Below are 24,503 nucleotides of genomic sequence, written 5' to 3'. Positions count from 1 at the left end.
ACCCCTGGTGCTCCTCCTCTCCCCTCCACCCTTTTGCCTTCCATACTTTCTCTTGTTCTCTGAATCTCCTGGGTGTTCTCTCTGCCTTGTTCCTACCTAGGTCCCATTGACAACTCTCAAGGACCTAAGATTCAAGTTCTGGTAGAGAACTTTTCTCTATAAGCTACCCCAGCTCAAGTCTGGCTGTGAGCAAGAAATGGGGCAGGGAGAGTGAATCAGCTTAGTGGGCAAAGCCAGAGCACATGGTGAAGCGTGCAAGGTGGGGGTAGGGGACTTGGACCATTTGCCTCCCCTTCTAGATGCCAAGGCCAGAAAAGCCTCATTTGACATCTGGGAACTCAAGCACCGGGTGGTCACCCATACACTTCCCAGGATGAAAGGAAATGAAACTCACTTTGAAGGAAGGCAAACTGAAGGGACACATCTGGGACAAACTGTCTCCACTCCCCTGGATGCTCAGACCCAACCCCGAGAGTTCAGTTATTCTGTGAGAAGCACCAAGTTTAATATTAAAACCTTTCCCTTTAAAAAAGTACAGATAGCAAAACTTAACAGCATACAAAAGAGCACTTCCGGTGTCTAAATGTGGGTTATCGCGAGTCCTACAAGTACTTGGAAACCTAGGTGATTACATCTTTGGTACCATTGTGAGCAGTACTCCCCAGCCTCTGCTGTTCCAGGCAGGGAACTGCCAACCAGCCAGCCAGCAGGGAGGACCCCCAGAAGGGCTGACCTCCCCCAGTCCCTAGGCACTTGTAGTGTCCGTTGGTTCAGGGTTAAAAACATCTGTGTGGTGCTCCCTGAGGACTGGGGCAGCTGGCCATTGAGACGGCAATCCCCTCAGCGTCTTCCTCTCGTGCCCATCTCAAGCCTCATGTCCTGCATGGGACATCTGTCCTCACTGTCCATCAAGTCTGTCCACACTGCTGGTGACAGTGGCCTGAGGTAACCTGGCTTGCCTTCCCTGCCACGCTTGATGGCTTCAGAGTTTATCATGGTGTGAAAGGGTCTCATGGGCTTCTGTGTCCTCAGGACAGCTGGAGGGGGGCTTCCTGGGACACTGACTGTCACTCCAAGGTCTAGGCAGTTGCACTTGGAGACTTGAAGAAGAGGCTTGGTTGCTGGATTCCCCGGAGTGTGGTGTGTATCTGTATCTGGGATCTTCTGGGAGCCCAGCTGACCCCCAAAAAGGTCAGTTTAAGGACTTGATCCTGCTTCCTCCAGACAAGAGAAAACTCTCAGAACACACTAGAAGGGTACTATTGACAGGGTACTCAGAGTCTGTGTGTCCAACTTGCTCATTTTTCAAAGGAGAAAGAAAACTGGTTCCCAGAGAGAACAAGGAAGACCCTAAGGTCTCATAGCAGGTCCAGTGCAGAGCCAGGGCTCCTAGTGGTGCTTAGCACATCACAGGCATGGACAATGGCCCTGGAGACTCTGGTAGGCGGGTCAACTGAGAGCGACATAGTTCTAGGACTGATGGGGCTAAAAGGAGTGGGTGCTTCCTGTGGCCAGGTGTACCCTGAGTGCCGCAGGTAGGGCTGCAGGCCAGAGCATTCAGTACTGGGCTCACCTTCACCTCTGATAGTATTCATTAGGCATGGCTGGCCCCAGACCAGCTCGGGCCTGGGAAAACTAAGACCAGGGGAGGTGGGTTCTGAATGAAATGACCTTGTCCAAGGCTGGCTTCAGTTTGGCCAGGAGCCAGGCACCAGGTCCTTGCCCTGTTCTTAGGAAGATCAAAGTAGAGTGATCTAGCTGAGAGGCGGCTGCTACACAGGAATCTGGGCCCCATGCCTATCCTGTAAGCCAAATACAACTCTTCCTCCTACATTTGGGGAAACTAAGTCCCCTGAAGGAGCCCTGGTTCAGAGTCCAGTGACCTTCCAGAGGCAGAGGCTCAGTCCCCCACAGTTCTCTTGCCTCCTAAGCTAAGCTGGTCCCTGGACCTTGGGAGCTGCAAACCAAAGGCTTTCCTCCAGGGGACAACTTGTGGCAGTGTAGTGCTGGAAGCCCAGACCAGGCCAGGCCAAGAGGGTTGGGTACTAGGAGGCAGATAGGAGTTTCAGGCAGGATAGGGTGGAGTCAGTCCCTACAGGAAGCTGTCCTCTGCTTCAGCCAGAGGTCCTGAGCAGCCTGAATCCTGGGGCAGTTCCAACTGTGCCTCAGACTCTGCCTGTGGCTCTTCTTGGAGCTCCAGGGGGCTGTCACAGGAGATGGTGGAGGAAGTGTTGACTTCATTCAGTGTGGAGCTAGAGGAAGGGAATAAGTCAGAGAGGAACCAGGGGAAACCCCAGATAGGTAACAGCATTGTCTAAGAGCTTTCTGTGTGTTGGCTTTACACACTAAGAGGCCTGGAGTACAACTCAGAGAGGTTACATCATTGCTCCACACCACACCTCGGGGAGCTAGAACCTGAGAGCAGAATTGTTAGACTCTCAAGCGTCTTTCTCATCCCTATGTGTCAGGTATCCATCTTTGTGTGCAGGGAGATGGTAGTATTTCAGCCCCCTAGGACTTTTCACCAGTTCCACCTTATAGAAAAGGAAACTGAGGTTTGTGGAGGTGGAGAATCTGGTCTGAGGTCACAAAGCAAAATGACCTCAGAGTAAACTCTTGAGTTGACTCTTGCACAGCCTAACACCACCCCTACCCACCCCCAAACCTCACACCCACCTCATGCCCCCCTGACAATGCCTGCCTCATTCACAGAACAAATGTGGCCTGCAAAGGCCTATATGCACTGCTAGTTCCTACAGAGAAACTAAGGCCCACAGAAGCAAGTCCTGTCCAAGTTTCATAGTGACAGAAGCAAGCCTGTGTCTCCTACCACTCATCCATGGGCTGAGTCTTGATTTGGGGAGTCCCCCTCTCTGGCTGAACATCAATCCAGGAAAGCAACAGGGTTTCCTGAAGCACACCCCTCAATGGTCTCTGCCACAACCCAAGGCAGACCATGTGTCTCTTTCCCTGTCTGAATTCTAAACTGGATTTGCAGCTCCTCCATCTTCTACAGGCTCCCAAAGTGACAGCTGGGAAATGTCAAATGTTTCCTCTTTGTCCTGGGGACAAGCACAGGACCTAGAAAGGGTCCTGTGGCAGCAATATCCTTAAAAGGAAAATCAATCTTGCAAATGGATGTCTGAACAACTTGTTTCTTTCCAGTCTGCCTTTCTTGACTGCAGCTGTAAGCACTGACTACATTTCAGCTTTACTTGTCACTGGTAAGAGTTAGTCCTTACCCTAGCTAGCTCACAGTCCTTCTGTGGCAAGTCTGGAACACACACACACACACACACACACACACACACACAATATACATGGGTGCTTGAGGCCAAAGGGTCAGGGTGGCTACCTGGCAAGGCTGGGGGAACTGTCTAGGACGCCCTCATCAGCAGCATCAGGCTTGGGGTCAGGCAAGGGGATGATGTAGTCATTGTCACTCTCATTAGGCTGCACAGCAGTGTAGAGAACAGAGCTGGTGTCCAGAGGGGACCGGAGGCTGTGGATCCCAGGCAAGCGGGCTTGGGACCTCAGGATGGCTGGATGGTCACTCCTCAGAAACTCCTCATCTACCTGCTGGTATTTCTGTTCCATAGGATGGATGGGGAATGAAGAAAACATTCGTGAGAGATGGGCAATGTGTACCCCAGCTAGTGCTCTGAGAACAAGGTCGTGCACAAAGCTGCACCGGTGAGCTGCCCTTTCACCTGTTCATCTTGTTCTACCCTGTCCTCTCAAGACAAGTTCTGAGTCCCCAAGGGAAGGGCAGGTAGCGAGACATTGTAACCAGGTAACCATGAACCTAACTCCCACCCCACTTCAGAGTAAATAAATATGGGCTCTTATGTCACTGTGGTCTCCCACAACCTCCTGTTGGGGCTGGAGGTCAGTGTCACTTGCAATGAAACAATGGTGACTCCACTCTGTCTCCCTGGGGCCACCCCAGATGAGAAGACTAAAAGCCGGGGTCAGGACAGACTGGTTCTGTCAGTTTTGCAGGACCCTGGGACAAGGTTTAAGTAGTTGCTGTGAGGGTCCCGGAGAGCCTGGGGTTGCTCACACTTCAGGAGTCCCAGTGTTGTCAGAGTCCACAGGTTTGATAGGCAGGACTATCTACTGCTCCTCACTGGGTCAAATCAATTAGCTTCCACATCTTGGTTCTTCTTAAAATAAATTCACAGTTCTGGCTCAACCCTTTCCAGTACCAGCAGAGAAACTGAGGCTTGGTGTGGGCGAGGGACATTTCTTCCCAAATCCCAGCAAATCACACCAAGCCAAGTGCACAGGATTTGGACGAGAACTCTTGTCTTCCACACTGCCTAGTCTCCACATACCTTTTTATAGCCTTCACTCAGAAGCCTCTCCAGGAGCAGCACCAGCTGGGAGAAGGGGGGCCGAGTCTCAAACTTTTCTTCCCAGCATTTCTGCATGATCTCATAGCTGAGGAAGGCAGAGAGAGGGTCAGAGTCCCCCACTGTAGAGGAAGGGCTGTGGGGGTGGGACTCAGAACAAGGTGCAGGGAGAGATGCTGGGGAGGAGCAGCCTCATGCCTTGTGGATCCCAGCTTTCCCCCATCCACATGATTCTGCACAGCCTAAGATGTCGTGGAGAGCACTGCAACCTGAATTTGGCCAATAGCAATTTTCATCCTCCCAACCCAGGCCTTGTTCTGATGCCCTTAAATGGTCAGCTCTGGTCTTTTGCTGGAGCAATGCACGCAGTAAGATGTCAGGGTGGTGCTAATGGCAGCCACGTGTGCTGGGCAGGCTTGAATTTGAAGCCAGCATAGAGAAAGTAGAGACCTGGTCAGGGACAGAACTTCCCAGTGGTACCATTTTGAACACCTTGATTCAGTCCTAGCCAGACTCATCTAACCTTTGAGCAAGAGTTGCATGCCCCTGGAGCCCTCAAATTCCTCCCAAATGCACAAGGTTCCACTCACATCTCGTCAGAGGCATGAGCAGGCTGGGCCATGCGGTAGCCCCTCTTGATGGCATTGTAGAACTGGTCGTTCATGGGCAGCTCGGGGTAAGGGGTACCACCTGTCATGGAACAGAGACAGGGACAACTGTCTCAGGGTGCGGGAGTGGCAGGGTGTCCTCTCAGGCATGCTATGCTGTCCTGGCATATATGAGAACACAGTGCCCTTGGCAACAGAAGATAGACTCCACACAGATGGAATTGGAGAAGCAACAGATATCTAAGCAGGGTGTGTGTTTGTGTTTGTCTGCTTTGTTTTTCTAAGATGGAGTCTATGTAGCTCAGGCTGGCTTCAAACTTTCCATTTTCCTGCTTCCCAAGTCCTGGGATTAAAGGCAAACACCATTGTAGCTGGCTCCAAGCATTTTTAAAAAAATATGTCTAATCCCTTTGATGCTTGGCTAGGAAAATAAAGACCCAGAGTTGGCAGAGGATTTGCCAATGCCATAGAATGGAAACAGTGGCACTGTCTGGACTTGTCCCTGAGCCCCAGTTCATGTTCCAGTGTCTGTCCCACAGTCCCCTGCTTCCAGCCCGAGGAGCAATCAGGAGGGAGGGGGAAGCAGGAGGGTAGATGCTCTGGCATGTAGCCTGGGGCAGGGTGAAGAAATGGCTCACCCAGTGTGAAGATTTCCCAGAGTAGGATTCCAAAGGACCACACGTCACTCAAGGTGGTGTAGAGGCTGTTGAAGATGCTCTCTGGGGCCATCCACTTCAGAGGCAGGAAGGTCTACAGAGGTGAAGATGGGCACTGAGGACCTAGGGAGTCTCAGTGGCCAGTTGCTCAGCCATACCACACTTGGGAAGGAGGAGGCTCGGCAGCTCTGATGTCCAGTCCAAAGCTCTAAGCACACTCCTGGCCAGAACTGGGAAGCTGTTTCCCAACTCACTAGCTAGAGACGCAGCAACCTGTAACCCTGGGGGAAGCCCCAAGGGTGTGCTATGTCTAGAAGTGGGTAGCCAGGGACATACCCAGGAGTTCTCTTTGGTCCCTGGGATCTGCAGTCATCCTACCCCTGGGCGTCAAGATTTGTCTTATATCATTTGGACTACTCCTCTGCCTACCTTACATCTCCTAGAACAGGGATGACTGTACCTCTTCCCATATTCACCCCAGGGTCCCACTGTAGCTGGTCCTGATTCAGCCCCTACTGTGTGGCATGTGATCCTGACCCTCTCCCCATCTTTTCCCACTGTGCACAAAGCTGGGTGGCATCCTGTCCCTGCTCATCACCTAGGAGTGTTGGCATCTCTGCTGGTAGGATAAGTCAGCAGCGGCTCCATACTGAAGTGTGGTCACATGGATCGGAGGTTAACCTGTACCCAGGGACAGAGGCACCTGGGGACAACCCCATGGATGGTGAAGACACTCACACTGCCTTTGGAGATGTAGTTTGAATCCCGCATGATGTCTCGAGCCAGGCCAAAGTCACAGATCTTGACCAGCTTGCCCTCACAGATGAGCACATTCCTGGCCGCCAGGTCTCGGTGGACACACTGGATCAGGGGAGAGGGGAGCTGAGGCCGAGGGGCAATTGTGGGAGAAGACCCTCTGGGCCAGAGCTTTAGGGAAATTGTGTGCCTTCCTAGGTGTGTGGCTTCTCAATCCTTGCCCATCAGAGGGTTGGGAGCTGTCTCACGGGGCCATGCATGTGGAAGACCCTGGTTGGCTAGCTGACCCCTCTTCCCACAATTCTGCCTTGCCCCATCAAGACTGCACATACGTTCTTAGAGGCCAAGAACTCCATGCCATTGGCCACTTGGTAGCTGAAGCCCACGAGGTCTGTGTAGCTGAGCACTGGTGAGTCATTGATTAAGGTGGCTCGATAGGTCCTTTCAGGGGCTAGAGAGCACAGAGAGTTATGGGTTACTTTGTGTACACCATAAACCTAGAAGAGCCCTGTCTTTAGGCTTGTGGATGGCGGAATAGCTAATAGTTGTGACTGCTAATTCTCTAAGTGTTCCCTTAGGAAAATGAGTTCTCAAGTGTCTAACCAAAATCTCTTCAGCTTTCATTGTATGCATTGTCAAGAAAAACCTCTGGCCTTAGCCCTGGAGCCTCTAACTAGAGTTCGCCTGCTTGCTTCTCAGGACATTCACCATCATGGGATCGATCTATCTTTCTTCTTCCAGGCTCTAGGAGGCCACCTTCACCCATCTCTCCCCTTCTTGTCAGCTGTGTGCATGCTTCTGAAGCCAGCAACAGGACTCAGGTCTGGGCTCCACTGCACAGCAGTGTGAGCAGGCAGCCAGCCTGTTTCCACACAAATGGCACGAGCTGTCTTCTTCCCAGGGTTGCTACAAGACTAAGGACATTGTGGACTTTGAAAGGAAAGCATCGCTGTGGGTATGGGATGAGCCTGCCCAGTTGTGACAGCACTTTATCCTCTTACCAGACGGGACATAGTTATCATAAGGGGCCATGTAGCTGGAGGACTCGATGTCTGCGTATTTGATGTCTCCTTTCATGCCCAGCATGGGCACATAATCTACAGATTCATCCTTGCTCATGTCCATGTAACCGCCATCGCTCTCCCCTGTCAGACTCATGTGGCTGTAGGCAAGAGAATGGGATAATGAAAAGCCACGGATTTTTCTGCTCTTGTCCCCTGCTGAGCTCACAGGAGCCTTGTCATCGGTGAATTTCCTCAGTCGCTGATCTGGTCTGTCACCATACAGTGTGAATGACTAGGAATCAAATCCCTTCAGCTAACCCATGTGAACCTGAGCTGTGTCCTGGGATTGGCAAAATGAAAGACCCAGCGCGTGTTCTCAGAGTTCACACCCAGGAGTGATGTCAGCCGCCAGGACAAGTGTGTTCAATGGGTCTGTAGAGGGGATTCTCTCTAGCACCTCCTACTTATACCTGGGGGGGCTTCGAGGTACAAAGTCCAGAATGGCAGCAAGGCCTCACCGGGACACACCCTTCCTACAGCCTTAGCTCTTGAAGAATAATGGGACTAACACGCTGTGCTAAGAAATGGGCCAGTACCAGAGAGGTCAGGGCATCCTCACAGCCTCTGTGTACATCTTTCCAAGGTTACACTTGTCTTTCCTTTTACATCAACAACCAACAACAAAACAAAACAAAAGAAATGTCCCTTCTGAAGCCATCAGAAACAGAGCTGGGTTGCCCATAGGGTACTGGGAAGTCTGGCTGTAGAGGACAATGGAGCTACGGCTTGTAGCATCTAAGCAGTGGCTAGGAGCCTGGCTCTCTGTCCCTTATGTCCTTAAGGCAAGAGAACAAGACACCTAGGACACAAGGATGGTTCATGGGTTCAAGGGGTCACATCTGCAGAAGGCTTAGGATGGAACCTGGCTCACTGAGATAGCACCCCCCACCCCACCCCCCACCTCACCCCCCCACATCACCATGATTATATCTGGTCAGAGTGTTGGCTCTGGGAAGTGACTGCCCCAGTGCCCACACTTGCATCTTGGGCTCCTGGACAAGGAGAACCCATATGCTTGGCAGGTGCTCACTGGGTACTGCCTCCCTCGTACCTGGGTAGGGAGAGCCCCACCGGCAGGGCGTTGCTATAGAGCTCAGCGCTGGGTGGACAATGCTTGTTGGAGTGTCGCTGCAAGAAGGTGTGTTTGTTTCGGTGCAGATAGTCCACCAGGTCACCGTAGCGGCAGTATTCCGTGATAATGTAGATGGGCCCTGCAGAAGGACAGGCTCAGGGACAGACTCCAAGGAAGGCCTCAGTCTTCCCAGCATGGCCACAAAGCCAGTATAGAGTCTTGGGTGTGCAGCCCAGAAAGATGGCAAGAGGTGCTGGCACCCTGCAAACCCCGGGTTGTTTCCCTGCCTCTGTGGTTTCGAGCAAGCTGTTAGTCTCCAAGGTCCTTCCTTTGCCCACCTGGCCAGGGGCTGACACCCACCCTTGGGGTTGGCACGGAGACCCCTGAGATGCCTTTGAGGGCTCAGCATGTAGCATGCCTCATGCTGCTGCTGTTCTCAGACTGGTGCACATTTCAGATTCTGGTCTACGCAAAGCAGGTGAACGTGACGGTTAGCACAATTTGCTGATTATGCTCAAGTTCAACACACTTAAAGCCGTCTGACAGATGAAAACAACACTTTTGAAACACGGTCATTGCAGGCACAGACAACCGTCCGTGTGCAATGTACTTCTGTATTTAGGCCGATTACACAACATCGAGGAAAATCCCAGATCTCACAACAAGCAGCTGCAAAGGGCAATAACTTCATGATTATTACTATGTTGACAGCCCAGTGGGTAACCAGGCCCTCAAACAATCGCAGTTGGCAGAGTGACTTCCAACACTGATGCGAACAAAAACAGTTCCTGGTTAGTACAAAGTTGGGCTCTGCTGTCTGTGTTATAAAAGTGTAAAAAGAAAAAGCTGTTAGGTTCTCACTGTTTTCAAAATGTATTGTGGGAATATGAAAAAGGAGGTTGGGGAGATGGTCGGCTGTTAAGAGCAGTTATTGTGCATGCAGACAACCTTGGTTCAATACCCAGCACCTACACAGTGACTCACAAGCATCTGCCACTCCATTTTCAGAGGCTCTGATGACCTCTTCTGGCCTTCTCAGTTACCACACCACACACACACACACACACACACACACACACACACACACACACAAAACACAGCATGTACACACACACACAACACAGCATGTACACACACACACACAACACAGCATGTACACACACACACAACACAGCATGTACACACACACACAACACAGCATGTACACACACACACACACACACACACACACACACACACGAGCACTGACATACAGACAAAAAAATAGTCTAAAAAGACTTGAATTCTAAAACTGCAGGAACTAGCAGACCAGAGAATCCCTTCACCATGAAGCTATTGTGATTCTGAGATTGTAAAACTGAGCCCATCCAGTGGAGTAAGAGTGGTAGGCAGGAGTGTGTGGACACTCTGCTGGGGGTGTCCTGTTGTTGGTGGGCTGAGAACAGGAAAGAGAGGAGCCCCAGAATCCTCCAGGACATGGGTTCGGTACCTCCTTTGGTACAGGCCCCCAGCAGGTTGACCACATTCAGGTGGGGTCCGAGATGGCTCATGATCTTCAGCTCCGACATGAGGGCTTGCTTCTCACTGCTTCTGGTTGTAGCTGAGGGAAAAGAGGGACTCAGCCTGGGAGGGCCACTGAGGCACTATAGAGACCCTGTGCCAGGCCTGCTGTTTCCTCTGCCCCACCCTGTTGTGCCACTAGTGTCCTAGGGTGGACTGCATCGGAGAGGGAAGAAGGTGGGAGGAGGGGAGAGAAGGAGGAAGCACCCAAAGAGGTCACAGCGGGGAGCCCTTCTGTCCCACAACCTCAGGAACAGGCTCCCTCAGAAGAAACCAAAAGTACAGGGAACGGTAGGACCAAGTGAGGCCCCGGGCGTGAAGAAGGGATGGGCTGGCTCACATTTCGAAACTCACATTTCAGCATCTTGACAGCCACTTTCATGGTGGCCTGTGAATGGCTCAGACCATGAGCTGTGGCCTCCACCACCTGTCCGAAAGCCCCAGAGCCAAGAGTGCGTCCTAGGATGGATAGAAACCCTCAGTTCCTGGGAGCTAAATCCCTCATCCCATCTTCCCATTTAGGTTGGGGAATATTTTCTTAGGTGACCCTCCACATCCCTCCAACTACCCGACTGTGCACCCCCCCAGGAAGCTTCCCATCCTCTGGGTCTCCTGTAGATCCTGCATGCTGTCTGCCTCCCCTGTTAGTCCCCGAAAGACTTCCTGCGTCTTCAGGGAAGCACAACCCCTCTGCACCTGCCTCAGACTCCCCAGCCTACACCCAGTACTTCCTCTTTGGCCTGGAGGAATCCCATATCAATCTTGGGATTCCGGGGCCTCAGTGCTATGGGGTCACCTTATTGTCACCATATAGAAACGATACTAAGATCCAGAGAAGGCAAGATATCAGCTCTATGTCTCAACTAGCAACAGCCATGCTGGGAGCAGATCCCGGTGTCCCCGTTGCCACTTTAACACCTCTTGGGACTGACCCAGAACAAGCTGGTCCCGTGGCAGCTCCCAGGTGGAGTCGTAAGGCAACTGCACAGGGTCCACGTAGATGTACTCATGGCCGTCAGAGCTCACAGACTCAATGACCTTCCATCGGATCTCATAGCGTGGCTTCTGCATGACAAGATCAATAACAGATGAAACGGTCAGAGGACATCTTCGGCATTGAGCCTGTCAGGTCCAGCCCCTTAGATAGCAGACGAGACAGGAGACTCTGAGACTAAGAGAGAACAGGGGCATATCTGAAAATGACACAAGGAATGGCTAACAAAACCAAGGTCGCCATGAGCTCAGAGCAACCGGCACTAAGGGGTCCCAGCGGTAGAAAGTGTGGCTGAGGAACCCCGAGGACGCAGTCTCTAGGGAGCAACTGACAACATGGCCCTCACTCATAGAGCTGCTTTACCAGCTTCTCTCTGAGCCCCAGTTATTCCACAGACGGAAAGAGCAGGTTCCCCAGAAAGTGACATAAGATAGGACAGATTCCAAATGCCAACTCTGTCTCGGTGGGATCTCAAAAGGATACATACAGCCTTTGGATGTGGAAATCTTAGGGTCTTGGAGTCACAGGATTGGAATCTTATAATGACAGGATGATGGGGACTAAAGTCCCGATTCAGGAATCTTAAGTGTTTTGGAGCTACAGAAAGGGGAAATGTCAGAATAGAGTGCTGGAACAGATTCTTGGGGTCAGATTGCATTCTTGTGACTCATGGCAATCTCTATGGGTAAAAGCTGAAGAATCCTGGGGCCATGATAGACCACTTGCAAAATATCATTTGCGCCAGGACTGAACCAAGCGGGAAGGACCTATGCAGAGGAAAGAGCAGGGGCCAGGAGTCCTGGACCAATCGCACCAGATCACGTCAGCCCAGCAAGGACTGAGGGAGCTGGAGACCCAGTGACGCTCAGTCAGCTCCCAGCTGAGCTCCATGTTGCGTGCCATTCTATCGGCCAGATTGTGTGACATTCAATGGAGACCATGAGGAAATATGGGCTTACCTTCTGCCATAGCATGATGAGGATGATGAGAGAGATGACGGTAAGGACCACCAAGGCCAGGATGGCTGAGATCACCACCACTTTGAAGGGTAAGGCTGAAGACAAAGACCAGAGCAGACCATAAGCAAACAGTAGCTGGGTAGCTGCTTTCCCCCATTCTGCTGTGAGCATCACAGATCCCTTGGACTTGCTCTGCCAAGCACATAGTTAGCCTCAGGGCCCACACTCTGGTCTTCCCTACAAGCCCAGGGCCCCTCAATGACTCCCCTCTCAGATGTCAGCCGGGCTCAGGCCGGCTTCTGCAACATCCTGCTAGACTGGGGAAACCCTCTTCTGGTTCCTGAGCGTGGCTTGTACCTCTCACAGCATTAGGTACCCTGAGAACCAGGCCATCCCTCCCTCTTCTCTGAGTCCATGCCCTGTTAGGCAGTCATGCCTGGGTCATAGATTGAAGAGCCATTCCTAATCAAATGGCTGAGGCACTCACTGAGTGACCCGAAGGAGCTGACTCTGAACTTCAGCAGCTGATGAAACCACACCCACCAAGAAGTCTATTCCTTCCAGCCCCGGCCTGGGGACTATGTGTGTGTGGTGGCATGGTCAGAATGCACCTCCCTGAGCACTGAGGTGAACATGCAGGTACCTAGGCCCCACTGAGTCTTCTCTAGACCAAGACTTCAGCCTCAAGTGCTCTGCATTACCTCCTTAGTCATCCTGGCTGAACCCCCAACCCGTCCTTTCCCACTTAGCAATAGCTGTTGTGTTCTGGGAATTTGCTTCTTCCTACCCTCCCCTGTTCCCCAGGGAGCCTTCCTCTGGCTTAGACCCATGATTTCCTTCTTAGGGTCACTGACTGACATTTCTGTTTTCTCTTCCCAACATCCCCACATCCTGGTCTTACAAAGGAAGCCTGCACCCCCCCCCCAGGGACCCATCAGGGTCATCCAGGGTCTCTGCGTAATAGCACATGCTGTCCCGTCCAGGCATCACATATGGCACATTTACTCAGGCCCAGGGTAACTGCATGCCAGGCTGTGCACATGCTGCTGTGCCCACTTGCTCAGGATGAGAGTGTGCAGAAAGTAAGGTCATTTAAGTTTTTAAATATCTAGACAGTAAGTACCTACGTGCTTGGCAGAGTGAGCCCTCAGCAATTGATACATACCTTATATATTTTGCATGTGTGTATGTGTGCATTTGTATGGCTGAATGTCACACATGTGGATGCCAATGGAGGGCAGAAGAAGGCAGATCCATGGAATCTAAACCACCTGTGTGGTTGCTGGGAAAAGAACCCAGGCCCCTTGGAAGAGCAGCAAGTACACTTAACCTCTGGGGCATCTCTCCAGCCCCAATAACAATGTTTTAAAAGTTCACCCTTTTTCTAAGGGCAGGTGACAGGCACGTGCATAGGCAGACATGTACAGGTCTGTGGAAACCTGTGTGTGTACACCTGTGTGGTTGTGTGCATGCCTCTGGGTTTGTGTGTATATGCACGTGTGTCTGTGTCTGATAGTGTACAAAATGCTCTTTGAGGCTCTGCTTCCTCTGACGTCTACACCCTGTGTTCTGCACCTGTACCTTGGATCTGTATTCTGTAATCTGTAACCCCATTCTTTACCTATAACCTCATTTACTTCCCTCCCTGTTCCCTCCCCTGCCCCAAATCCACACCGTCTGCCCTGCAGCCAGGCTCTTTTGCTTTAACTTCTCAGAACCCACTCCAAGCCCACTCTAGGCTTTCCCACAGTCCTCACAGGCTGACTAACACCTACTTATCTTTCGGCATTTGATGGAAAGTTTTTTTTTTTTTTTTTCCAGGGATACTTCCTCAACTCCATGGTCGGAATAGGGCCTCTTCTTTCTCAGGGCCTTTTCCCTGGAAGCAGTGATCCCATGTGGGATGGTTTGTCCTGGTCAGCCTCCCTACTCTGAACTGTCCCATTAGCCTCTGTACCCTAGCAAGTTTAGGTCCCCATAACTTACTGAGTACCGACAATGGTGAAGTGTGCACACACAGGTGCAGGCAGGGATACGTGGGAGAAGTTCACACCCATCTGGACTTTGGCAAGCACTGTTCATATGTGCAGTAAGTGTACACATGTGTATACCCACTATTGTTCACACACAGTATAGAGGCATATGTGTAAAGTTGTGCTCAAGTGCTTGTATATGTTTTATATGTTGCAATCATGTGAGTACAGACATGCACCATGCCAGTTTTCACACATGCACAGGAATCATGTATGCATGTTCTGTACACATGCATGGGGATTGTGCTCCCGTATGTGCATGCACATAGACATTCATTTTGTGGATATACATACAAGTCTTAGATTTGGGCCGGCTCACACACATGGCTCAAAAAATATTCTGCAGGTTTATATGTATAAACAGCATTAGGCATGCTTGAGTAGATGCTAACATGCGTATACCCTGGAGATGAAGCATCCTCCGCACAGATTGCAAATATGCATATGAAGAGTATACACCTGAATCCCAAACGGGCTCGTGCAAGTTTACAGCATGCATCAGGTATTTGTGGGTGTGCATAGGAACATACTCTGGTAGATTTTGTTACATTCCCATGGGCTTGTGAGTTGGCTGACTTGACCTGCTTTGGGAATTTAGGCTCAGTACAGCTGGATCGAGAAAGGGGTAGGAGCTCATCAGAGCCATCGGCAGCTGGGGCACTCACAGTGTGGGACCACGGTGACCTCCTGCGAATCTCTGCCCATCGAGTTCTGCAGTATACAGTGTACTGACAGTGGCTGATCCACGTGACGCAGGCGCAGTGTGCTCACCACCTCATATTCCTGATCTTCCTCCCAGAAAGTCACATTCGTTTCTAGCTGGCTCTCCTCCTTGGAGCTATTTCCCAAGGGTGTGGGTGACAGTTTTCGTGGACACCTGGCAGGAGACACAATGGGACTGGCTCGCAGCTGTTCTTAGTTTCCCCCTTTGCAAATTCGGAAAACTAAGAGTCAACCAGGTTCTATCTGTGAGTGGTGGTAGAAAGAACATATTTAATTTCAGTGAATGCTTGCTCCTTAAGCAGGCTCCTACGATGCTGTCTAGATGGACCAGCAGGGGGCGCTCCCACTCTAGCACTGAGACACTCATTTGACCCTCAAGGTTACCCAATGTGTCAGGGATAGGAAAAAACCCAGAACTCAACCCTCTCTATATGTACAAGATTCAACTCTGGCCAGGGGTACAAAACATCCACTGGGTGGATTAGACACTTCTGAGAACCGGACTTCTGTACCTTCCTGGGTTGGGGATGGCTCAGGATCAAGGTAAGAAAAGGAGAGATTTAGGTTAGTAAGGGTCTCCCGGAAGGCAGAAGACTGATCTAAGATGTGGCCTGGACTTCTCGGGTGAAAGGTGGGTCTAGATCACACTAGCTGGGTGTTCTAGGAAGCTGTGTATTCTGAGAGGCTTGGCCTCAAGCTGTGCTCACCTTTTGAGGTCTCTGCAGGTAGACCAGGTGACATTTGGCTGAGGCATGCCCCGGCCACGACAGCGGATTGTCTGCTCCCCATTGGCAGGGTGACTCTCACTCAGCTCCAGCACACGAACAGGGACTGAACAGAGTACAGGGTCGGGAAGTGAGGTGGTCAGAGTAGAGCACAGAAAAGACCTTCAGGAGGATGTGCTTCAGAGTGTCATATTTTCTTCATCCTGACTACACACACACACTCACACACACTCACACACATGCTTCACACACACACTCACACACATGCACTCACACACATTCACACACATTCACACACACACACTCACACACATGCAGACACACACATTCATACACACATATTCACACACACATATTCACACACACACTCACATACGTGCAGACACTCACACACATTCACACACACACACTCACACACATGCAGACACTCACACACACACATGCAGACACGCACATACTCATACACACTCACACATGCAGACACTCACACACTCACACACACTCACACACATGCAGACACGCACATACTCATACACACTCACACACACACACACACACACACACACACACACCATCCCCAGCAGGGGGCTGCAGGTGAGCATCAGACGCCAGGAGTCCCAGTGTGAACATGACAGATCCCTTTGGGGTACTTCAAAGGACAAGGCTCAGAGTCTGTCTTTAACACCCCTCTGAGACTTGTCCTTCAAAGAGAGAACATGCCAGAAGCCCTGGGCAGCCAGGCCCATGAAGCTAAGCACTGTTGTGTTTTCTCTCAATTTATTTGAATGTTTCATATTTATGGCATATGACACCGAGTTTCCATCTACAATTGAGATGCTAAATTTGTCTTTCAAAATAAATTTATTTTTAGAAAGTGAATTGACAAAACGTTAAGTGGTTATCATGTCGTTCCTCTGCTCAGGTCCCTGTCATAGCCCTTCCTGTCAGACCCAATAGAAGCCAAAGCCATGTGTACTGAGCCCCTCGCCCCTCCCTGTCTGTACTGAGCTGCAGCTTTTACCCAATGACTCCTCTCCACCCCTCCATTTCTGCCCTAACCGTATGCCCCTCCATATATGCCAGTACCCTCTGTTCTGGCCATACCCAACTTCCTTTTATTTCTCTGGCAATGTGACAAGGGGTGACACATGATCTGGAGTGCCCTTTCCACAAATACCCACTTGTACAATGCCCAACCTTCTTCAAACCTTCTCACAAATGTCACCTCCAGAACAAGGCTAATCCTAATCACCACACTGGAAACTACAACTCTCACCTCCTGCTATGCCATGCTGTGCCAGGTTCTCCACAATCTATCTATCTATCTATCTATCTATCTATCTATCTATCTATCTATCTATTATCTATCATCTATCCATCCACCTATATCTATTATCTATAGAGATCTATCTCTATCTCTCTATCATCTATTATCCATCTATTATTTATTATCTATCATCTATTTATCTATCTATATTTATCATCCACTTATCCATCATATATTTACTTATCTATCATCTATTATCTATCTGTATCTATTATCCATTTATCCATCATCTATTATTGATCATCTATTATCCATTTATTATCTATCATCTATCTATCATCTATCTATTACCTATCTATCTCCCTCCTCATCTGCGACAGTTGTGTGTTACCTTCTAACCATTTTTGCTTCCTGTGGGAACTTCTTTCCTCTATTTCTCTTCCCCTACTCGGATGCAAATCATAAAAGGTAGAACTCTGAAGAGACTGCCATATTGAAACTACTCGGCAGAGTATGAATTACATGTGAGAAGTAAAATTGTGCCATCTGTACATAAATGGCCCAGATTTGGGGGAAGCACCAGTGTAATATAACAGTCATCTTTTATAGCTGGGGAAACTGAGGCCCAGAAGGGGGACATGCCAGATCGACTGTCTAAAATACAGCCTTCTTCATTCCAGGCCCTCTCTCCAGCCTCCCCCATGGGTGGATGGACAGAGAAAGAAGGAAGAGAGATGGAGGATGGAGGGAAGGAAGAGAGAGAGAGAAAGGGAAGTAAGAGGTCCTTACCATTGACCTGCAGCTTGAAGGAGAGCTGGACTTCATCGTCCTCATGGAAGGCTCGCATGGTATAGTAGCCCGCTTCTGACACCTTCACACGTACCAAGGTCAGTTCTGATATGTACCTATGGAGCAGGCCAGGCCAGGGGTCCTGTGATCAGAACTGCAGGAACCCCTAAAGTGGCCTCACCTTCCTACAGAATGCCAAGGGAAGGGATGCCTTTGCCAAGGTCATGTGGGGAATAAAGGCAGAGTCAAGATCAGTACCCAGTCTCCCGAGTCCTCAGCCACAGAAAGTTCATCTAAACTACCAGGAAGGCCTGGGGAGGGCCAGGGTATGTTTCCATCTCTCAAAAGCTTATCCCCATCGTTGGGGCACATTCTTGCCCATCTGCAGATCTCTAGCCTTGGCGACACCCTCTTCCCATCCAGTGCTTTTGCTTTGGGCTGCTACCTGCTGGTTCTATTCATCACAAGGTAACTAAACTCATCAGTGTCTGCTTCCCTCACCCGGAGGGGCAGAGTGGCCTGCTCTGTTTCTGCAGCATCCCTAAAACCTGCCATGTGCCCATCACACAACAGACTCTCAGACAAGAAGGTTCTAGGTTTGTGGGTGGTTGAAGGCCCCAGGGCTGTCTGGCAGCTTTGAAGCTTCCAAAACTAGCTGGTGCTCACCGGGTCTCAGACACGTTGCGAGTGGACAGAACCAACTCGCCAGCGCTGGAGTCACCCAAGGTATGGTTGTCCTTGAGCCACAAGACAGAGGGCGTCGGATAAGCCTCAAACACCACCTGCAAAGTTTTGCTCCGGTGCAGCTCAGCAATTTGTACGTCTCCCAGTGTTCTCAGCAGCCGCACATAGCCATTCTCTGTGAAGGTACAACAGTCAGGGGCGGGCCCTGTGGGCGGAGCTATGCCCAAACACCAATGAGAGTGCGTATCCTGACATCTCTAGTAGAGGGTTCGCGGAAGTCTGCTCAGACTAAAGGCAAGATAAACACTTTCTGGGGCTTCTAGAATCTAGGGGCAGGGCTTCTTCAGGCAACAGAGCCGAAGTGCACATTTTGGCTGGGACGGGAGCAGGGATGGAACTTGATGCTGATGGTGTTAGGGTCCGTGCTGAGGCTGGGACTGGACTTGTAGTTTCCTGTTCTGGATCCATATTGTATACACAGTATACAAGGGATCCTCAAACTAGTGCAGAGGTTGACTCTGGGGCGGGGCTGCCAAGGCCTGCACTGAGGGGCTGGGACTGAACTAGGAGTCTGGCTAGGTGGGAAGTCTAGGTTGGGCTCAGAGTTCTATCGGGGGCTGCTACACTTCATTTGGGTCTAATACTGAAACAGACCCCAGGTCTGTTTGTGCCAGAGTCTGGTCCAGCTCAGGGTGAGGTAAAGGGCTGAGTCCAAAGCACCCACCGATCACAGTAATGTTGATGGCTTTCTCATCACCATGGTCATTCACACTCACTGACACGTTGCAAGTATAGGTACCCGAGTCACTCAGCTCAGCAGTGGGAATATGCAGGATGGAGCCAATGCGGGAGGGCACTCCAAAGAGGTAGTCTGTCACTGGCTCTACCAGCCGCCCACTCTGCAAGGTCAAGTCCCCAAATCAGAAGCTAGCGTGAGCTGAGATGCTCAGCCTGCCTTCCAACCTTTGCCCAGCATTTACCTTCATGCGGGGGTACGTCCACTGGAAGTTGACCACATCGTTGCCCATCACAATGCATCTGACGGTGATGCTCTCACCCTGGCGGACCACAGTCTGCACTGCATTCACCGAGACATTGATGGATGACACTGGAGTGAGGCAGAGAGACTGGATTAGGGCCAAGGACGGCATCATTAGCCACCAGCACTAGGCTTGGGAAACAGGAGTGGTCCACAGGGAAAGACTGACTATTGTAAAAGATTCGTTCCTTGAGTCTATCAGTAATAATTAAACTACTATTATATACAAACACTATTCTAGACACTGGGGCTGAGGAGCGGACACCACAGACAGAGCCTCTTCCTTCATGGAGCTGACAGTGAGACAACAATCTGGGGCTGGAGAGAGGACTCAGCGGTTAAGAGCACTGAATGCTCTTCCAGAGGTCCTGAGTTCAATTCCCAGCAACCACATGGTGGCTCACAACCATCTGTAATGTGATCTTAGTGCCCTCTTCTGTGTACAGGCATAGATTCAGGTGGAACACTGTATACATAATAAATAAATGTCTTTAAAAAAAAGAGAGAGAGATAATGATCTGGAAGGAACCCAAATTTACCAAGCACCTTAATCTCTTTTATTTTACCTTCCCCAAAATCTTGTAAGGGAGGTAGTCATCACCACCTTCATCTTACGGTGGGGGTCAGGCTCATGGGGACCATGTGCCTTGTGCAAAGAAGTCCAAATGGGAAGTGACCAAGCTGGTATCCAAACCCAGCTGACTCCAAGCCTGTGCCTTTGTCCCCACAGCCCAGCCCAGCCCTTAGTGCATTATGACTGTGGACTAACCCCATCCTTTCTCTGAGCCACAGTTTCCTTTATAGAATGTACAGAACACTAGGTCCTTCCCAAAACTACAAGAGAATCTAATAAGATATGGGGCTGTGTGCTTAGCAAACAGGCAGGCTATTTTTCCACGAAGGGCCGGAAAGCAGGGCTCACCCTGGAGACTGTAGACATAGTAAGTATCCGAGTCCACTTCCCTGTCCCCAATGGTGGTTTTGCAAATGTAAGTCTTGTCCTCAAAAGTACCAGTGAACCCTCGCTGGTGGTCATAGGGCACATGTAGGGGGATATCCACTTTCTTCTCGTGCAGCGTCACCTCCAAGTGGGGGTCTGTCACTCGGCATGGAATTGTGGTCTCAGTGACATCAGTGACAAAAATGAATAGGTCCTCAGAGTCCATAGGGAGGAAGCCCATGGTGGGATCTGTCAAGAGTAGAGCCAAGGAATGAATGTCCTGGTTAGAATTTGTCAACTTGATATCAGCTAGAGTCATCTGGGAAGAAGACACCTCGAATGAGAAAATGCCTCCATCAGATTGGCCTGTAAGCAAGTCTGTGGGCCATTTTCTTGATTAATGATTGACGTGGAAAGGCCCAGCACCCTGTGGGTGGTTCCCCTCGTGGGATGGTGGTCTTGAGGTATATAACAAAGCAGGCTAAGGAAGCCACAAGGAGCAAGCTAGTAAGAAACATTCTTCCATGGTCTCTGCTTCAGTCCCTACCACCAGGTTCCTGTTCTTCCTGATGGATGTAAGCTATTAAAATGAAATAAACCCGTCCCTTCCCAAATTGCTATTGGTCAGGTTGTTTAATCATGGACAGGACACAGTGAGTTTCTAGCAGTCTTGTGAATTGCTTTTTGACTTTGAGCAGGCTCTTCCCCTCTCTGATGCTGCTGTGTTCTGATGTTGGTCCCCTCCAAACTGCATCCAAATGTAGTTGCTATTGTAACAGTATTTACAGGTAAGGTTAAGGGATGATAGTCAGCTAGCCTGGGTGGGGAGGGCCTGGACTCCTAGCTACTTGTGAAGCAGATGTGGGAGGTTAGAGAACCGTAGATTTGGGGCCTGCCGATGCTTCTGGGTGAATTCAAGGCCATTCATGGCAACCTAGTGAGACTCTGCCTCAAAACAGAGTTAAAAACAGCAATAGTGGGGCTGGAGAGATGGCTCAGGGGTTAAAAGCACTGGCTGCTCTTCTGGGGTATTCAAATTTGTTTCCTAGAACCTGGTAAACACACACACACACACACACAGAGTACATTTATAGACACATAAATAAAAATAAATAATTAATTTAAGATATAATCATAATATAAAGGGGATGTAGTTCAGTGATGACATCCTTCCCTAGTATGGACAAGACCCTCAGTTCAATCCCCAGTGTTAAAAAGAAAAGTAGAGGCAAGGAGATTGCTCATGAAGGCATCATAGGCCGGTACAGCTACAAAGGGATAAGTTCAGCCTCCTCTTCTCTTCTAGCCCTTCAGTGTATCTCATAAGGTCGCAAGGCTTTTGCTGAGGCTACAGATGTAGCTCAGTGGGTAGATGGCCTGCCTAGCATTCATGAGAGAGGTGTGATAGTACATTCAGGTGGTGGATGTAGGAGGGTCAGAGGTTCAAGATCATCGTTGGCCATATAACAACTAGATAGCGCCTTAAAAAGAAATGAAAAGATGCCAAGTGTGACAGCACCCGCCTCTAATCCCAGCACTCAGGAAGGCAGAGGTAGATGGATTTCTATGAATTTGAAGGTAACCTGGATTACATAGTGAGCTCCCTACCAGCCAAGGTTACATGTGAAACCTCCCAGGGTGGGGGAGGAGGAAGAGAGAATAGGAGAAAAAAAAAAGAAAGAACATAGTCTTGCCATATGCTGGCCCCTAGATCTTGAGGGGCCCTTGCTAGATGCTGGCCCCTGCTTCCAGAACAGAGTACTGATCAATTCTGTTCTTTATAAATACTCTTGGGTCTTCTGTTAGCACAGTGGGACTGAAGAAGATGCTCTCATTGACCATTTCCTGCTCTTCATTCGATGTTGACAGTGGGGGACTTGGAGTGAGGAGGTCAGAGGTCATAAAGCTACCTAGGGCTCAAAGAACAGGGCAGTGGATACTGAAGCCAAAATGAATAGGTTGAAACCAGCCAAGAATGCAGAATTTTTGAGAGGCAAAAGCAGAGGTGGCTGGGAGAGAGGCGACAACCGTAGAAGGAACATGCTCCTGCGCTGAGCCAGGCTGGAGGACGCTCTTTGCTGTGTCTCACGGAGCCCCGAGGCTGTCAGGCTTCCTTTTGAACTGTGTGCAGTAGAGATGGGGGCGAAGGAGTAGGCACACACACACTAGTGTCCTTACCTGGTACAAAGATATAGATCCGCTTCCGTTCACTGAGCTCTGGCACTAGCGAGTTGTTGTAGACGCAAAAGTATTCTCCAGTGTCTCCCCCAGTGACATTGGTCAGTGTCAGCACGCTGGAGAAGGTGCCGTCCTGATTCATGGCCGCTTCTTGCCAGGGCACCTGGGACACCTGTTCCCACATCACTGGAGCTGAACTTGAGCAGGTCAGGACGAAGGTGGTAGAGATGTTGAGGATGAACTCTGGCCCAGGGGGCAAGATGACTAGGCCTTGGGGGGTCTGTGGTCCCAGGAGCAAGAGCACAGACAGCAACAACTGGCCTTTGAGCAGAAAGAGTCACACATCATGGTCAGGGCAAAGAGACCTTAGCCCCTCCCCCAGAGTTGGCTGGGAGGCCTGTCTGGTTTCTCCCAAGTCCTTAAAGAATACATCTTCCCAAGCTGCTTGCATGACCACTGTCAGGCCCTTGAGGGCTCCTTTCCTAGTCTCTGCCTCATTTGACTCCAGCGTCCAAAGCCTTCAGCTATGCTGTGCGCAGGCAATATGCAGGAGAAAGGGGCAGGAAATCCCGTGGAAGCAATCCCCAGACCTCCAGTTCCTGCATTGCCTTCCAGGTCACTCCCTGGTCCTCTTCTCTGTAGCTGCTCTCAGGTGGCCATAGGAAAGGGGTCCTCACATAGCTTAGAGTTGGGACAGACTTAGGGCCATTGAGATGCTGAGGCCCCTGGGGGCTTGAAGGACAGGAGGTGGGGAGGGTTAAGACGCGTATGTGTCAAATGACTGGTGCACCTCCGGGGGAGGACTGGGAGAAGCAGCTCTAGTCACTACTGCTCACAGGGAGGATTTGTCAGCCGCATCCTCATGTTTCCTAGTGATGCAGCCAGTCAGCAGGGCCATCAAACAGTGGTGAGTAAGGCAGGCCACTGGCTCGTCACTGGCTGCCCAGACCATGGAGGGCTGAAGGCAGGTATCCAGCTGGACTGAAGAGGGACAGGGGAGGCTGGGCTGTCTCAAGGGAGCTGTGATTCCAGAAGGATAAGCGAGGAACTTGAGCTGGTGTTGACCTCCACAAACCACCTCCCAATCCAGGGAAACTGAGGCTCAAGAGCCCTATGGAGCTTTCAGACGCTCATGTCAAGGTGCTACCGAGCATCACCACTGCCTGCTCCCTAGGGGCATCCTTGGGGCCCTTGCCCTTGTCCCCAAGTTACTTACCTCTGAGGACTGAAGCTGGCATCACACGTGGAAGCTCCATGGTGCCCTGTAGAGTAAAACAGGGGTCAGGGCCCACTGTGGGTAAAGGCAGTACCATGGCCCACCTTAGACCTGGTTCCTGAAGGGTCAGCTCTGCCTGGGCATCCAACCTCCTATCTCAAGGCTGGGAAAACATTTAGGTCCCCAAGTTCTCTCCTCCCTGCTTATATGACCTTGGTTGAGTCCTTTGCCTATGGGTCTTAGTTTCCTTGTATGTTACAGTGGAGGTGGGGAACTGGACTAGATTGGGGGCCCGCCAGCTCTGACAGCCCTGTCCTCTGGGTGACAGTTCCAATACCAGGCACTTATCTGCCAGGACAAATATTTGGGAAAGTGTGATGAAAGGCCCGGAGGAGTAGGAGGGGGTGAGCCAGAGCCTGGAGAGCTCCCACAGCTCCCTCCACAAGCACAACAGGAAATGGGATGTCTGTGGGAAGGGAAGTGGGGAGGGGGTGGGGGTCAGGACTATGGAATGTGGGAGTGGGCTGGCCCCCCTACTCATCACAGAGCTGCACAGGAGGCCCAGGAGAGAGGGATCAGGTTCTCAGCTCCATCTAATTCATCAAGCTTTGAAGGTCCCTGGAGACCACTGAGGCCAAACTTCCCACCTCCACTTTCCACATCTATATGGGGAAACTGAGGAACAAAGACGTTTACCCAAGGTTCCCAACAGAGCCTGTTCAAAAGGGAGAAAGCTGAATAATGGGAACGGATAGAGAGGAGACTTGTGAACTGGATGCTGGAGCAGGGACACAGATGGATACATTGTATCAGGTGAGTCTTCCATTGGTTCTTCCTCAACAGCTATTCCTCAGATTCCAGATAATCACCAGTAGCCAGGTAGGT

At 50.6% G+C, this 24,503-nt stretch overlaps 1 protein-coding gene across 1 annotated transcript in view; it reads right to left on the bottom strand.

The window, feature by feature from the left end:
• Positions 1–496: 496 nt before the first annotated feature.
• Positions 497–24,503, bottom strand: part of PDGFRB (platelet derived growth factor receptor beta) — a 37,277-nt gene continuing 13,270 nt past the window's right edge. The window contains exons 2-23 of the mRNA XM_080920328.1: positions 23,619–23,664; positions 22,403–22,723; positions 20,207–20,473; positions 19,226–19,353; positions 18,970–19,144; positions 18,228–18,420; positions 17,562–17,677; positions 15,488–15,611; positions 14,723–14,934; positions 12,025–12,119; positions 11,004–11,136; positions 10,426–10,530; positions 10,001–10,111; positions 8,491–8,650; positions 7,377–7,537; positions 6,708–6,826; positions 6,358–6,480; positions 5,602–5,713; positions 4,946–5,045; positions 4,338–4,443; positions 3,356–3,588; positions 497–2,252 (exon numbers count right to left, since the gene is read on the bottom strand). Coding sequence (XP_080776454.1) covers positions 2,093–2,252; positions 3,356–3,588; positions 4,338–4,443; positions 4,946–5,045; positions 5,602–5,713; positions 6,358–6,480; positions 6,708–6,826; positions 7,377–7,537; positions 8,491–8,650; positions 10,001–10,111; positions 10,426–10,530; positions 11,004–11,136; positions 12,025–12,119; positions 14,723–14,934; positions 15,488–15,611; positions 17,562–17,677; positions 18,228–18,420; positions 18,970–19,144; positions 19,226–19,353; positions 20,207–20,473; positions 22,403–22,723; positions 23,619–23,658 — 3,294 coding nt within the window. The 5' untranslated portion in view covers positions 23,659–23,664 and the 3' untranslated portion in view covers positions 497–2,092. The remainder of the gene's footprint in view (positions 2,253–3,355; positions 3,589–4,337; positions 4,444–4,945; positions 5,046–5,601; positions 5,714–6,357; positions 6,481–6,707; positions 6,827–7,376; positions 7,538–8,490; positions 8,651–10,000; positions 10,112–10,425; positions 10,531–11,003; positions 11,137–12,024; positions 12,120–14,722; positions 14,935–15,487; positions 15,612–17,561; positions 17,678–18,227; positions 18,421–18,969; positions 19,145–19,225; positions 19,354–20,206; positions 20,474–22,402; positions 22,724–23,618; positions 23,665–24,503) is intronic.

This window comes from Micromys minutus (assembly GCF_963924665.1).
Source record: "Micromys minutus genome assembly, chromosome: 8".
Classification (NCBI taxonomy): Eukaryota; Metazoa; Chordata; class Mammalia; order Rodentia; family Muridae; genus Micromys; species Micromys minutus.
This window is presented reverse-complemented; position numbering and strand designations above follow the sequence as displayed.